The 15,392-nt window shown below is 51.0% G+C and overlaps 1 protein-coding gene across 2 annotated transcripts in view; it reads left to right on the top strand.

Moving 5' to 3' along the window:
- LOC142823855 (uncharacterized) overlaps positions 1-15,392 on the top strand; it is a 30,787-nt gene continuing 15,395 nt past the window's right edge. The window contains exons 1-8 of one of the 2 annotated variants that reach the window (XM_089769820.1): positions 1-179; positions 848-1,138; positions 3,999-4,046; positions 6,000-6,083; positions 6,711-6,735; positions 9,233-9,282; positions 9,791-9,822; positions 10,714-11,000. In XM_089769820.1, coding sequence (XP_089625946.1) covers positions 883-1,138; positions 3,999-4,046; positions 6,000-6,083; positions 6,711-6,735; positions 9,233-9,282; positions 9,791-9,822; positions 10,714-10,788 — 570 coding nt within the window. In that variant the 5' untranslated portion in view covers positions 1-179; positions 848-882 and the 3' untranslated portion in view covers positions 10,789-11,000. Of the gene's footprint in view, positions 180-847; positions 1,139-3,998; positions 4,047-5,999; positions 6,084-6,710; positions 6,736-9,232; positions 9,283-9,790; positions 9,823-10,713; positions 11,001-15,392 lie in introns of those variants that run through there. The other variant, XM_089769819.1, reaches the window with a different exon arrangement.

Raw genomic sequence — 15,392 nt, 5'->3', positions numbered from 1 at the left:
TCCTGCCTGGTTTGCTTCTTCACCACAACAGGATTCAGGAATTTATTTCTCTTACAGGCAGTTTTTGTTCCTCAAGTGGGACCTCAGAAATGAAAGATTTTATCTCCAGCACTAACCACACGTCCTCTTTCTGTTCCCAGCGCTGATTCCCAGCAGCCGGGAGATCTGCTCAGCTCCCGGTGAGTCCATCTTTCTGTCTGTCCATCTGTCCCCAAACTGCCCATGCCATTTACCCCTCCCTCTTCACGTGTCCAGCCACTGGCCATCTGGGCCACTCCCTCTTGTGCCAGCAGCAATGGCCCTGGAAACCAGCCCCTCCCTGCTGCAGGACTCTGTCCTGGAGCTCAACCCCCACAGGGACTCAGCCTGCCCCTCATTCCTAAATACCAGCAGAACCCAGGGCAGGCAGTCTACGTTTGAGAAGCTACAGACAGACAGGACCATTCTATAACCCAGGCTGTGGACACAGCTACTTGGCTATTGGCCAAACCCCATGAGGCAGCGACTGGCCTTTTTCCATGGGCTGTGGTGTTGGCCATGCCCTAGACAACTCTCAATGTTCAGGGTCCTGCCTCACTGAAGGGCCACCTCGTTCCTGGCCATACTGCCCCAGCGGGGTCAGAGGGTGCCTGCGCCAGGGCCCCTCATTCTAGGAAGTGCACCGCGCCAGGGAATAAAGTTTCTGATCATCAGAGAGAGCTCTTTTCCCTGTCTGACCAGCTGAGCTGGGATCAGAGCCTCCATCTGAGATGTGGTTCAGACTCCCTGTCATTTATCTCCGGCCCCATCAACAGCGCTGGGCACCAGCAATGCCCCACTGGCAGCTCTGACCCCTTCCCCTTCCCAGGTGCTCTCCGTGCCCCCAAGCTCAACCTGAACCAGATGTCGGCCCGGCCGGGGGACTCTGTACAGTTCCAGTGCTCTGTGACCTCTCAGCTCCCGGCCACCCGTGTTGTCTTCTGCAAGGATGGGGAGGAGGTTTCATCCCAGAGGGTGGAGGCAAAAGCTTTCTACAGCTATAACCATGTGGTGTCCAAGGATGGCTCTGGGAATTACACCTGTCGATACGAAATCAAGTACAGCAACAACCGGGTGAGCAGATCCTGGCTCAGCCCTGCCAAGTACCTCAGAGTCACTGGTAAGGGATGTGCATGTATATCTGTGCGTGTGTGTGTCTGTCTCTGTGTGATCCAGCTCAGCTCTGCCCAGCAAAAAAATGGGGGTGGGAGTAAATGGCAGGGTGAGGCAATAATTAAATAACCAGCCCCTGAAAATACAATGCTGAAATGCATCAAAATCTGAAACCAAAACATTTTCACAAAAAAGCTTTTACCCATCTCAGCTCAGATGGCCCAACCCAGAGAGGAGGGGAATAGCAGGGCCATCCATGGGGTGAGGGTGGAGAAACCTCCCATGGTACTCCAGGAGCAGGGCATAGGGCAGCCTCCTCCCTGCAGGCCCCACCTCTGTTCCATCCTTGATTCACCCCCACCATATCCCTTCCCGCCCCTGATCTGCCCCTCCCAGCGCACACAAGGCTGACAATAACTGGGGGAGGGCAGCAGCAGGGATCTCCCCACCTCGCCCCGTGCACTCACCCTGTGGCAGGTGCCTGAACAACTCAGCAGCCAGCTCCATGGTGCCTCTCTTCCCTCTGTCACAGAGAAGCTGAGCTCTGTAGATCAGGGCAGGGCAGCCGAGTGGAGTGGCCAGAGCAGGCTGTGGAGGCTGTTGAGGGGTTTAGATGGCTGCCATGGGACCCCACAAAGCACAGAGCTTAGGGTATCTGTGTCAAACCATCCTGTGGCCGGGACAGCTCTGGGGGAGGGGGACATCACAGAAAGGTCTCACTGGAAGAGACCACAAGACTGATATGACATTTTCATCAATAAACTAGGGAAATACAACCCAGTTAGGGCTACAGTAAGGCGGGTGCATAGCTGGCTGGATAACCATTCTGAGAGAGTCGTTATCAATGGTTCACAGTCATGCTGGAAGGGTAGAACAAATGAAGTTCCCTCAGGGTATGTTGTGGATCCGGTTCTGTTCAATATATTCATCAATTATTTAAATGATGGCATAGAGAGTACCCTGATAAAGTTTGCAGATGATACCAAGCTGAGATGGGTGGCAAATACTCTGGAAGAGAGGGTCATAATTCAAAATATTCTGGACAAACTGGAGAGTGATGCCAAAATTTAAAAAGGGCTCTAGAAGTGATCTTGGTAATTACAGACCAGTAACACTGACATGAGTGCCAGGCAAATTAGCTGAAACTAGAGTAAAGAATAAAATTGTCACACACACGGGTGAACACAATTTCTTGAGGAAAAATCAACATGGTTTCTAAAAAAGGAAATCCTGCCTTACTAATCTACTAGAGTTCTCTGAAGGCGTCACCAAACATGTGGACAAGGGGGATCCAGTGGATGTAGTGTACTTAGCTTTCGAGAAAGCCTTTGACAAGGTCCCTCAACAAAGTAAAGAAAGTTGTAGTGGGATAAGAGGGAAGATCGTCTTGTGCATTGATAGCTGGTTAAAAGACAGGAAACGAAGACTACGAAGGAATGGTAAGTTTTCAGAATGGCGAGTGGCAAGTAGTGTGGCCCCCGGGGGTCTGTAATGGGACCAATCTTATCCAACCTATTTCTAAATGACCTGGAGAAAGGGGTAAACAGCTGGCAGTTGAAACTAAACTGCTCAAGAAAAGTTAAGACCAAAGCAGACAGCGAAGAGCTTCAAAAAGATCTCACCAAACTAAGAGATTGGGCAACAAAATGGCAAATGAAATTTAATGTGGATAAATGTAAAGTAATGCACATTGGAAAAATAATCCCGACTATACATACTATATGATGGGGATTATTTGGCTACAACTACTCAAGAGAGAGAGTCTTGGAGTTACTGTGGATAGTTCTTTGAAAACATCCACTCAGTGTGCAACAGTAGTAAAAAAAGGAAACAGAACTTTAAGAATAATTTAAAAAGGGATAGAAAATAGGACAGAGAATGTCTTATTTCCCCTATATAAATCCATGGCACACCCACGTCTTGAATACTGCATAGAGATGAGGTTGCTTTATCTCAAAAAAGATATATTGGCATTGGAAAAGATTCAGAAAAAAACAACAAAAATTATTAGAAGTTTGGAATGGGTGCTATATAAAGATAGATTAAAAAGAGTTGAACTTTTCAGCTTGGAAAAGTGGGGATATGATACAGGGGTGGAAAAAGTGAATAAGGAAAAGTTCCCATAACATAAGAAGTATGGGTTACCCAATTAATGAATACGTAGCAGGTTTAAAACAAACAAAAGGATTTTTTTTCATGCAATACACAGGAAACGGATGGAACTCCTTGCCAGAGGATGTTGTGAGGGCCAGGACTTTAAGAGGCTTCAGCAAAGAATTAGATAAAATTAATGGAGGTTAGGTCCATCAATGGCTATTAGCCAGGATAGGTAGGAATGGTGTCACTATCCTTTGTTTTCTGCCCTAGTCAAGTTTATAAACGTTTGATCAATGTTGTTTTTCTCCTCTGGACTCTCTCCAGTTTCTCCACCACTCTCCTAGAGTGTCACACTCAGAACTGGCCCCTGTTCTGCACCTGAGGTCTCATCAGTGCTGAGCAGAGCAGAACAGCGACCTCCCGTGTCTTACACACACTCATGTTGCTGAATAAGATCCAGTTTGTGACCCACCCTGAGCCCAGGTCCCTTCCAGCAGCCCTGCCCCCAGCCAGTGGCTGCCCATGGTCAGTTGTGCTGGGGCCGTGTGTGGGCCTGGACTGGGCCAGGCCCTGCTCTGATCCCTTGTGTTTGTTGCCTAGGCGATGACTCCAGCAGCAGCACTGACAAGAGTTCATCCCGCCAGATGATGCTTTGGAAGCGTTTCTGTGCTCTGGGGCCTCTATTAAGGGAAACATGGGTCCTGGGCTGGGCAAGCCCCCAGTCTGAGTGCGATCGCCATGGTGATGTCTCTTGTATATTTATTGCCTAGGTGATGGCTCCAGCAGCAGCGGCGGTGGTGACGGTTCCTCGCCAGCAGGTAAATGCTTCTGAAGAGTTTCTGTGTCCTGGGCTGGGCAGCCCCAGTCTGAGTGTGATCCCCTTGAGGATGGATGTAGGGAAACACACATGGGGATGGGCTCATCCAATGTGTTGCTCTCTCTTCCTGCAGCTCTGCCCGGCTTTGCCCAGCATGGCTGAGCCTGGAAATGTCTCTGCAGGGCAGGAAAGTGGCTCTGTCAGAGGGGGAATCCCAAACCCTTCTGCTGGGCAAGTTTCCTCTGGAGTTCCCTGCCCCTCTGCTAACCCGGCAGCCAGTGAGTTGTTGCCTCCTCTGCACTCACTGGGTGGGGGGTTGCTCTGGCAGGAGGCACCAGACGCATCATCCCACCTGGGCTCCCAGGTTCTGTCTCCGTGTCATTAGCTAGTTACACTCTGTGCTCCAGGCCTAACCCATAGTGTCACACCCGGCGTGTGGGCAAACCCCTCTGCCAGGAACCTCAGCCAGCACCAGTGTCCGGTTCCCAGGCTGCAACTGAGCCCCAGGGACTGATCTTTTTAGAGCCCAAACCTGCCTGTTTGCCCCCCTCTCTCCAAAGCATGTGAATCAGCAAACTGATCCCTCCCCACCATATCTACGAAGGCTGTGGGCCATGCTTGCCAGGCAAGGAAAATAGACTCTAGTTAACTGTGCTGCTTAGAGTGATACTGATATTATCTAAAAATTTAAAAAAACAAGTGGCCATGTAGTATCTTAAGAACTCACAAAATATATAGATAGTATCATCAGTTTTCCTGGGCACAACCCACTTTTTTCATTTTGCCCACAAAAGCTCATGGTAATATACATTGAAGGTGCTAGTGCACCACTCCTTTTTTCTTAAGTTTTTCAAGTTTAAGTTACAGACTAACACATCGACCCCTCTGAGACTAATCTTATTTGGGCCTCAAGAGCATGCGGGCACTCGAGATTTCTGTCCTGTGAGACATTCTGACCTTTCACATTTTCTTTCCATCCTGAATCCGGATGGCGAGTCAAAACTTTAGATTTTGCACGGAACAAAAAATCAGCCACATTTCAGTTCCGAAAGAGACTAAAGGGGCTTGTCGAAAGGGTTTGCTTTTGAATCGACAGCATTTTCTGATGGAAAACTCTTCTGCTGGTGTTTTCCTACAAGCTCCACACACATCTCTGCAGCTGCCCAGACCTCTGGCCCTGGCTCGGGAAAGCTCTCATGCCTCGGCTCCAGTCCAACACTATGCAGGGCAGCACCCATGTATATGCTTCACTTTGAGCACCTGCTGCATTCCCATGTTGTCACTAAAGTTATTGTGTACAGTTAAGGTGGCTGTGCTGAATCGTGATGTTTTCCCGAGACAGGGCAATTCCCACAGGGATGTTTCCCTGAGCTCACCGTACTGCTGGGGGAATCCAAGTTCATTCCACAAAAAATTGTGAACAAATCTATTTCATTCAAAACTTGTCATGGGAAATTTCAGTGTTTGAAAAAAATCATGGAAATAATAAAAAAAAATGTCCTTTGATCTTAACTTGTCTTGACAGTTTCCTTTGGGAAGGGAGAAGCCCACAAATTTTCAGATATTTGCATTTTTATTTATTTAGTTCAAAAGCAAATGGACTTTTTCCGTCCATCTCTGGATTTTGAAAAAGAAAATGAAACAAAAGTGTCAATGCAAAGCAAAACCAAACGGCACCTTTCGTGTCAACTTTATTTTTGTTGGGAAACTAAGAAGGTTCTTGCATGTGAATTTTTTGGGGGGAAGATTTTGATTTCAGTTAAACTCTGTTTGGATTTCAAATAAAAAGACTGACAAAAAAACCCTCCAAAGAACAAACTATGGGAAAGAAAAGCCAGTAAAGTCTCCCTGCAGCTGGACAGAAGAGAGTTTGGGGGTTTGTTCATGAACTCAGCTGGGAGGCACTTCCTGGTGGCCCCTTGGAGGAGCCATTCACAGAGACGTTCTTTCCTAGGGCCGGATCTAAAGCTCCTGTTGGGAATTACAGTCCCTGCTGTGCTGGTGCTGGCTGTGGCGCTTTATCTGCTGGGAAGGAAAGGTGGGTGTGAGAGTGAGGCCAAGCCGTGATAGTAAATGTGCAGAAAGACGTGGCAGAGACAACCCCTGAGTGTGCCTGGGATGGGGGGAGAGAGAGGCCCAAAGACCCAGTGAAATCATGGTTTGGGGAGGCTGGCTGGGGACAAAGATCAAAGAGATGGTGATTGGATTATTTTTGGGATTAGCACCTGGTAAATCTCAGCCATGAATGGGAGTCCACTGATTCCCAACAAGTCACTAGGGTGGGGTCTTTGTATTGGCCTGGGGGATTTGATCCTTGGGGGCATTTTCAGGGTTTTCTCTCCAAACATGAGGATTATGAACTTACTTCTGCTTTTTTCTTCATGAAAATTAAATTCTCACTGAACCCCTGATTCTTAGACCTGGGCTTTATGTAGAACATGAAATGCCATGAGACTGACTCTACAGTCATTAGACGTGGTCAAACCAGACCCAGGGAAAGTCGGGAGGGCTGGTAGAGAAGAGCACTGGGCCGGGCCATGGGGAGGGGGCTCTGTGTCAATGTGATGAGGAATTGGGTCCATGTCACTCAGTTTCTCTCTCTCTCTCTCTCTCTGCCCACGAGGAAACCTGTCCCCATCTCTGATCACTGTCTCACTGCTTCCAGTTATGTCTCTGCGAAGGGATCAAAGGTAAGAGGAGATTGTTCCCTCTCCCCTCTGGTTTCCTCTCTGTGTCTGGTCTCTCTCTCTCAAACAAGGGCCAGCAGGCTGCCTAGAGTCCAAGCAGCTCTCAGCTCTCCTGCAGTGAAGTCTGTGAGCTCTGGGGGAGTTTTGGAAAAGCCCAGGGCAGGATGAGCTCCCTGGCTGGGATGGATTCGGGAGGTTATGAGGAGATGCTTTAAGGAAGGGGTTTGCCAAAGCAGCGTGTTCCCGTCCCGTTCACCAGCACCAGAGGGAGCGTGTTTGAAAACCAGCCCCGGGTGTGTGACAGAAGGAACGTGACCCCTTTTTACACTCGGGGTGTTGGGGCTGTTTGGTGGCACCGACCAAGCCAGCCAGTTCCCTAGAACAGGGTCTGTTCTTCTGGGGCAGGGCTGGGGGAGGCCAAGCCTGGCTGGGAACCAAGAGGCTCCAGTCCCTCCGGCATTAGCTCCATCTGTCAGAGCTGGAAATGGGTGACAGGGGAGGAGTCACTTGAGGATTCCCTGCTCGGTTCACTCGCTCTGCGGCATCTGGCACCGGCCACTGTCGGCCAACAGGACACTGGGCTGGATGGGCCTTTGGTCTGACTCAGTCTGGCCGTTCTCGTGAGCTCCCATTCAAGGAGGCCAGCCTGGGCCCCTCCCCTTCTGCCCAAGGACACACCCCTCCCCTTGTGCCCCCTCACCTGTGCAGGAGCCTTGAGGCCTTCAGCATGGCCAGAGGAGCCTGCCCCATCTGCCCTGAATCCAGGCCCACTGGCTGGCCCAGGCTGCCAGCCAACCCACCCCAGACAACCAGGGCTGCTACCCAGCCGGCCCTCCCAGCCCCAACCTTAGTCGGGTTCAGGGGAGGGGGTGAGCATGGATGGGCAGGGTAGCAGCATGGGAGGGGCCACCAGGGGAGAGCAGGACGTGGGTGGGGTCACTTTTCGCTGTTTGGGGAGGCCTAGCAACGCATATGCAGCTGGCCTAATGCCAGGCAAGGAACAGCCACACCTGTACCTGCCCCCAGCTCATAGCAGGGATGAATTCAGTGCAGGTCTGAGCAAGGCAGTGGTGCTGTCCCCATCCTCCAACCCTGCTGGGGAGAGCCAGGTAACAGGGACACCATGGGCATTCAGAGCTCCCTGTACATGTGAATTACACAGGGGGCAGAGGAGAATTTGCATGTGCTCTTGGCTAACAGTCTGCCTCTCCACCCATGCACACAGACCCTGCAGAGAATCTCTGTAAGTCGCTGTCCATGGCCCTGCAGCAGCACCTGCCACTCGGACTCCCCTCAACAAATGCTGCCTTCCCTTGTGTAGCCCAGCGGTCTTGCTGGAGCCCTTCTGGGGGCCACGGGGCCCATTCGCTCATTATGAGCCCTGTAGTAGGGGCACGGTGAGCCGAGTGCAAAACCAGGCAGCCTTGGGGTGACCAGCTGGGCACAGATAGGGACAGGTGCATGGGGAGACTAGAACAGTTTCCAGGCTCTGACAGTGCCTGGCCCAACCTGAATTTCAGTGCAGCGACTTTGCCAATAAACCTGATGTGGTAGAGGCAGGTATGACACAGACCCTCAGTGCTTGGACCCCCACCCCAGCTCCCAGCTGTGTGTGATCCCGGCCTGCCTCCTGCCTCCTGCCTCTCCCACCCCCTGCCTCTGCTTGAAGGGTTCTGACTGTAGCTGCTTCTCCCCGAACATTCCTTCCTTCCCTGCTCTGCCCCCAAACAGGCCCACCCACCCCTCCTGGGACAGGGGAGAGGGTTGGCAGACTGGGCTGGAAAGGGGGCTCTGAAGCTTCATTTACACATTATGCAAAGAGATTAGAGTTGAACCTTAAGGATAAACTTTCCATTTCAGCATTGTGAGCAGGCCTGAGACAAATGTCCATTTTTATTTGGGTGAAAATAATTTTTAAAAAAAGGTCCAAATTTTACAGATAAAGGCAGGGGAGGAGGAGGAGCTTGAAAAAAAAATCAAAGAGAAAACCAAATTGTCCATTCATAAGAAAGCAGTTTGGCCAGACATTTGATTTTGGCACAAATATTGTTCGTGAAAAAAAATCCTGTTGAAACTTGTCACCTGGTTTACACTTTGTGAAAGCTGCGGAGTTCTCTTCAACTTCTGTCCTGAGAGGTCAGGGATTTCTGGGTCCCCCCAATTGTAGCTCCCTGCTCACCTAGTGGTGGGTTGGGCAGTTGGTTTCTTGGCCATGTTGCAGAAGCAGAGCACAAAGATCAAGTCTCACCTGTAGCAGATCTCCCCTCTGTGAAAGGTGAAGCTTTTTTATCCAGATTATCCCTGGTTATCCAGAATTCGGGCTCCCTGCCTGTCAGCTGAGTGTGAGCTAAATCCAGATATAGGGACCTAGCAGGAAAACTAGCCAGGTGAAGAAACCTACTCACAGCTGGATCCCTGCAAACAGGTGCAGTATCACCAAGGTGACACACAGAGAGCAGGTAGCATCTCTGATTCCCCCTGTCCTTACTTCTCCCCACAGGGAAGGAGCCCAGCGTGATACCAGCAACAATCCTGAAGATCAGATACAATGTAAGAGCTTTTATATAACATTGGAGTTTCTGGGGTCACCTACCCATGATGGAAAAATGTGGGGCCGGGAGGAAATGTCTCAATTGAGGGGATGGACAGATCCCAGATCATTGTTTCTGATCAAGAGTTACAACAAGAAGCTGCCTGTGTTCAAAATGAATGAAGATAAAGAGTCCTCGGGGTCCCAGGGCTGGTGCATCTGAGTCCCTGGGGTTCCTTTGTCCCACCCTTTTGCCTGTGATCTGCAGCCCCACATCGCCAGGGCTTAGGGGACTGGGGTGAAATGTTGCCCCTTCCTTTCACACATGGAAAGGTACATCCCAGGGAAAGCTCCCACTGGAAAGTGTCCCACTTTTGTTACATGGTGCTCAACGACTGCTCGGGGGGAGCCCTGCGCTGGCTGGGGGAGAGTTAGAGCCATGGGGTTATAATTCATGCTCTAGGTGTTGTCATCCTTTGAGAGCACTTACACCCCAGTGACAATGTGTAACTGTCGTTCTCTCCCCAGATGCCTCCGTGAATTTGTCGGGAAGCACCATGGTGAGTTGCACTTTTACTAAGGATGAAGTGAGATGAGACCGGAGAGCAACTGGTTTGACTTTTTCAGCTTGGCAGGGACCCACCCACTTGGAACGTGGATTTCCTGCCAACTATCTCACGTAGCTATACTACAGATGTATTTTACCTCCTATGGCCAGAGATGGGGCACTAGATGAGTCAGGCTCTGACTTACAACAGAGAATTTGTTACCAGGTGTCTGACTGGTGGGGTTTGCCCTCGTACGCAGCATCTAATTCATCAGTATATGTGTGACCAGGAAGGAATTTTTACCTGGATCAGACTGGCAGGGACCAGCGGGTGTATCTGTCTTCCTCTGAAGCACAGGGCCCGGGTCGCTGTCAGGTTTGAACTAGTTTAACTTTGTGGAGTCTCTGGAATATGACGTCACTATAATTCAGCCAGATATTAGAGGGGAGGTGTCAGTAGAGACTCAGAGACTTTAAGGCCAGAAGGTATCATCATGGTCATGTAGTCTGACCTCCTGCACATCGGAAGCCACGTAAACTCCCCCAGCCAGACCTCTAACATCCAGCAGAGTTACTAGTGACATCATGTTACAGAGACTGTAACCTGGAACTGCCTTGAGGGCTGGCTGGCATGGACAGGGGGGATGACTCCTGTACACAGCCGTTCTAATGGGAGGCATAAAAGGTCCAGACCAAGGCTATGGGGGGGGGGGGGGGGGAATCTGATCTGCTTGCCTCAGTGGGGTTAATGTAGGAAGTGGGGTTGCTGGTGTTTCCCAGCCTAGATGCCCATAGAACTGCCCCTGATGTACGCACAGCAGGGCTGTCAGAGGGGCATCTTCTGGTTTCATTTCTCTGACCGTCAGCTGGCTGAGCAGAACAGTCACATTTTGGTGTTTTACAGAAACATCCACGGCCCCAGAGAGAAGAGACTCCGACTTACGCAACCATCGCGCTGCAGAAGGACAGACGTCGTTGATACTCCAGTCGCTGAAACGCAGGGCTGGTCAGCGCCAGCCACATCACAGAACCTCCTCAAATCAGACACAACAGTAGGGGCCGTGTAGCCAGGAGTGGGGGATCTTCTCCGGGACCACAGCAGGACAATGCCCAGCGCCCAAAGTGCTGTAGGACACAGGAATAGGCTTCAGGCAAATGCTGCCTGTTTGCCTTTATATATATATATATATAAAGTTTCTTCTGAATAAAATTAGGAAAATCCCCTGACTCTTTGTATTAGTAGCTCAGCTCCCAAGTGCTTTCAGCTCTGTTTAGAGATTCCTGTAAGTGCCAGCACCCAGCAGCTGATAAAAACAGAGTATCAGAGCAGTGGTTGTGTGAGGCTGGCAGCTTTGGAAAATATCCCCAGTGTATTTAGGGACCAGATTTGGAAAGTCTGGCTGTGTTGCGAGCTTCCCAATTAGCAGCACAGGCCTTGCTGCTGAGCACCTCAGTGAGGCTCTGCCTTGTGCTGTTGACACTGGTGGATTTGGGGATCTCTGTTTCTCTCTTCTAAGTTTGGTTGTTGTTGCTACGGCAAGTTCCTTGGACCATTCTATGTTTGCCTGTCCTGAGGAGCACATTTCTGCAGGGCTTTGAGCACCCAGGCACTTTTCCAGGGCAATTTTGGAGCATTTTCAACTTTCAGGTAATTAGGGAACTGAAGTGTGAAGGGAAAAAAAAGAGTCATCTTTGTGATCAGAGTCTTCTGCTTCAGGTTCATGCAGACAGTAACACACAGCCCTCCTCCCACTCAGCTACCTTTTCCTAACTTCGCTATCCCCTAGCACGCAACAATTACAAGTCAGGCTGTCACAATGTGCCCAGAGAGGAAAGAGCACCATGTGCTAGGGATGCCTTAGCTCTGGTCTTAAGTGATCAGAGCAAGGTTGGGGTTTGAGCCCTCCCCGCAGGAATCCTGGAGAGTGGCAGGGGAGCCCACTCGTCTGCCAGGCCTCTGGTTAAAGGTGGCGGGAGTGAGGGACTCAGATCCTTTCTCTAGCCAGTCCCACCAGAGCAGCGCATGGGCCAGGGAAGTTCCCCACAATCGTGGGACCATTCCCCTGCTTTCATACAGAGTCCTTAGGCCTCCTCCTTCCTTTCTCTGTGACTCAACCCCCATCTGTGAAATGGGGACAAAAATTCTGCCTTGTTTCAGAGATGGGGAGGGGGAGGAGGAGCAGGGGTGACGTTTGGTGGAAGGGGTGGAGTGAGGGCAGGGTGGGAATGGGAAGAGGCAAGGACCTCCCCAGAGCTAGGGGTGATTTGAGAGGAGTCACATGGGTCACATGGGGTGGTCATGTGACCAGGGCCTCCCTTGTGTCCCTCCCCAGCATTTAACATGGATTCGAGGATCACTGTAGCAGAGGGAGGGGAACCTGACCTGGCCCCCAAGGGAGAAGCAAAGGGGCTGGCCAGCAGCAGGTGCAGGGACTAGCAGGGGACCCATGTCAGGTGTTATGGCACCTGGCACTCACCAGCAGGGGAAGCGGAGGGAGGCGGTCCCAGTTTTGCTCTCCTGGCTGTCTTGGGAAGGGGCAGGACTGCCCCACACTCCCCAGTGGGAAGAGGAACGATACAGCGGAGGAGGGCAGGGCAGGAAGCAGCCTTGCTCCACTTACCCTGCTGCTGTGGGTGAGTGTGAAGGGGAAGGGGTTCCATTAGTTTCTCAGATTGCCTTGCTTGGGGAAATAGGTGGGGCAGGGAAGAGATGGGATGGAGAGGGAGAGGCTGGGTCTATGCGGAGGAGGGGATGTCCTGGCCCTTCCCTGAGTTAGTGTCCCCTCTCGGCCCTGTGACCAGTCCCACAAGTTTGAAATTGGGTGAGTAGTTTGGGGCATGTCCCAGTAGCTGGACTCACAAACCCCACTGAAGCAAGAAGTCAGGGCAGCTGCTTTATTAAAACCAACTTGGCCACAGGAGCAAAAAGCCGCTGATTTCTGCTAACTTTGAATTATATTCCAACCCATTCATGCTGCTGTTACCTTCCCCGCAGTGAGGCACAAAGCTCCGTTAGTTACCAACAAAGGGAACAGGGAACACTGAAGTCTTTGCTTTTATTCTGTAGCCCATCTGCCAGGTAAAACCAGCAGCAGCCAAAGTCAGATTCAGGAGGTTTAGGGTGGACATCAGGAAAAACTTCCTAATGTTCAGGGTGGTTAAAAACTGGAATACATTTCCTAGAGAGGTTGTGGAATCTCCATCACTGGAGACATTTAAGAACAGGTTGGACAGACACCTGCCAGAGACGATCAGATGGCGCTTGGCCCTGCAGGGGACTGGACTCGATGATCTCTCAAGGTCCCTTCCACTTCTAGTGTTCTATGATTCTAGGGTTCAATATCCAGGGTTTCCTCTCTGTCCATCCAACCCAGAACTGGCTCGATCTTCCACCTGTAAATTCACCCACCACCCCTGGTTGCTGTGGAGAGTCAATGCTTCCTCACTCACATGTAGAATCTGGGTGTGGAAAAGAAACTTATTAAAAGGAGGGAAGTTACTTGGCAGTAATTTGGGAAAACCCCACAAACAGGCTCATAAGCAGAGCCATGAGTAACAGTCCTACCCTAGGTAGGTCGGGCAGCCTCCTTTTCTGCTCAGGTTCTGTGTCCCCTTCACATGCCCAGCCCTTCTCTGCACCCCACTCGCAGACCCAGAGCTCAGAGGGGCAGTCACAGAGCTCACGTCCCATCCTGAGTGGGGGAGGCAAAGGGGCACCTCACTCACCCTGCCGGCTGCTCACTGGCCACCTGCCCCCCTTCTCCCTGCCCTTGAAACTGCCCTTCAGGCCGCTCGCGGTGCCACTCTGCTGCTCCCTGCCGGCCATCGGTCCCATCTGCTTCCGTCCTCCTCTCAGCTGTCACCTCTGTCCAGCCTTCGCTCAGTCACTTTGCAGGCTGGATGGGAACATGGCCCAGGTTCAAGTTCCATCAGCTCCCCGTTATCTAGCTCCCAGCAGGCTGCAGGGTAGAAGAATCCCAGCTCAGCTGCAATTAACTTAACAAGAGGTTCCCAATGAAGCGTATTTGACTCTATTGGTTGAATGTGATCACCTGTTTAAAAGGGTTTTCGGCTTTATCATTTCACTTCCTTCCATTTTTACCACCAAGAGAAGGGTGGAAAGATGTTTCACATGACGTGTACGTCACCGCCTCACTCCCTTCCCCTCCCGCCGTGACGCTCGGCTGAGTGCTGTGCGCTCAGCCAGGCTGCCGCAGGGGAGCCCAAATGCCTGCTTGCGCCGCTTGCTCCCCCGCAGCGGCCCGGCTCAGCAGCGCGGCGCTCAGCAGAGCACCACGGTGTGAGAGCGAGGGGTGTGGGGCGGAGACGTACACTGCCCCACCCTCTGGCCATGTATGTCACCGCCTCGCCCCCCTTTCCCTCCCGCAGTGGCACACTGCTGAGTTTTGCGCCGCTCCGCAGTGCTAGAAACTGGCCACTAGATGAGACCTTGTCTCTAAAAGTCTGACTTTAAATAAACCCTTAATTAAGAGGAGTTTTAATATATTAATGTATAGTGGCTGAATGCACATAATGTGGTTGCAATAAGCTTGATCACATTTGGGGGTATCTACAGCCATCAAATACAGTGCAACACAGGGACCTAGTATCTGACCCTACAACAATGTACAATGCCCAAAAGAAAAACACAAACTAAACAAGCCAGTGTACCGATGATGCATCCATCTAAATGCCATCTATGCTCTCAAGATGTGAATTATTATCACAAAATGTAAACTGTCCAGCAGGCAAAACAAGCCCATAGCCACGCCATGCAAGATGGGTGATAGGTTAAGACCCCAGACTACTGATCTGTTGTGTGCTGCTGTCCCCGCTGGTTGTGGTTGTCACGTCTTTTTTTTCAGGCAGCAGCTGGGTTGGGCTTCTGCACCTCTTCACCCAGCTCAGCCTCACGGTCACCACAGCAGAGTAAAAGCTCCCCACAAATTAGATGCTGCAGCACTTCTGACACCAGAGAGGACTCAAACCTTGCTCGCACCAATGAGAACTGAGCAGGCACTTTTAACTTTTCATCAAAACACTTAGGCTACATCTACACTAAAGGGTTTTTATGGAAGAAGTGAATCGCTTTGGTGCAAGAGAGCATCCACATTGCATGGACACTTTCGCACAAGAAAGTTCTGATGGCCATTTACAAAATGTTCATCAGAGCACCTGTGCTTTTTCGGATAGGCGAAATTTGAGCAAGAAACCTCTGTGGTGCGTCCACACATGCCTTTTTGCGCAACAGCTGTTGCATCACCCTCCCTGGTCCCCTCTTGCACTGATCAGCTGCAGCCACCGTAGTGTTTAGAAATGGGAGCCGGCTAGGAGCCGATAAACCAGAAAGGATCTAGCAAGGCCATCAGTGCAGGGATCCCTGGGAGAGGCTCTGGCCTGGGCAGATGCTCTGGCTAGATGGGTCCATTGGTCACTTTTGGCCTTTACATGTACGACCACAAACATAAACTGCCCTGGAACCCTCGTGAGAGCAGAGTAAATGGAGAGCGAAAGAATGAGGCAGGTTAATGTGTAAGGACAAAAATAACATTGTGAGAGCGGGTTACTGAATCCCACATCACA

The sequence above is a fragment of the Pelodiscus sinensis genome, chromosome 18, assembly GCF_052426305.1.
Source record: "Pelodiscus sinensis isolate ZL-2025 chromosome 18, ASM5242630v1, whole genome shotgun sequence".
Taxonomy (NCBI): Eukaryota; Metazoa; Chordata; order Testudines; family Trionychidae; genus Pelodiscus; species Pelodiscus sinensis.
This window is presented reverse-complemented; position numbering and strand designations above follow the sequence as displayed.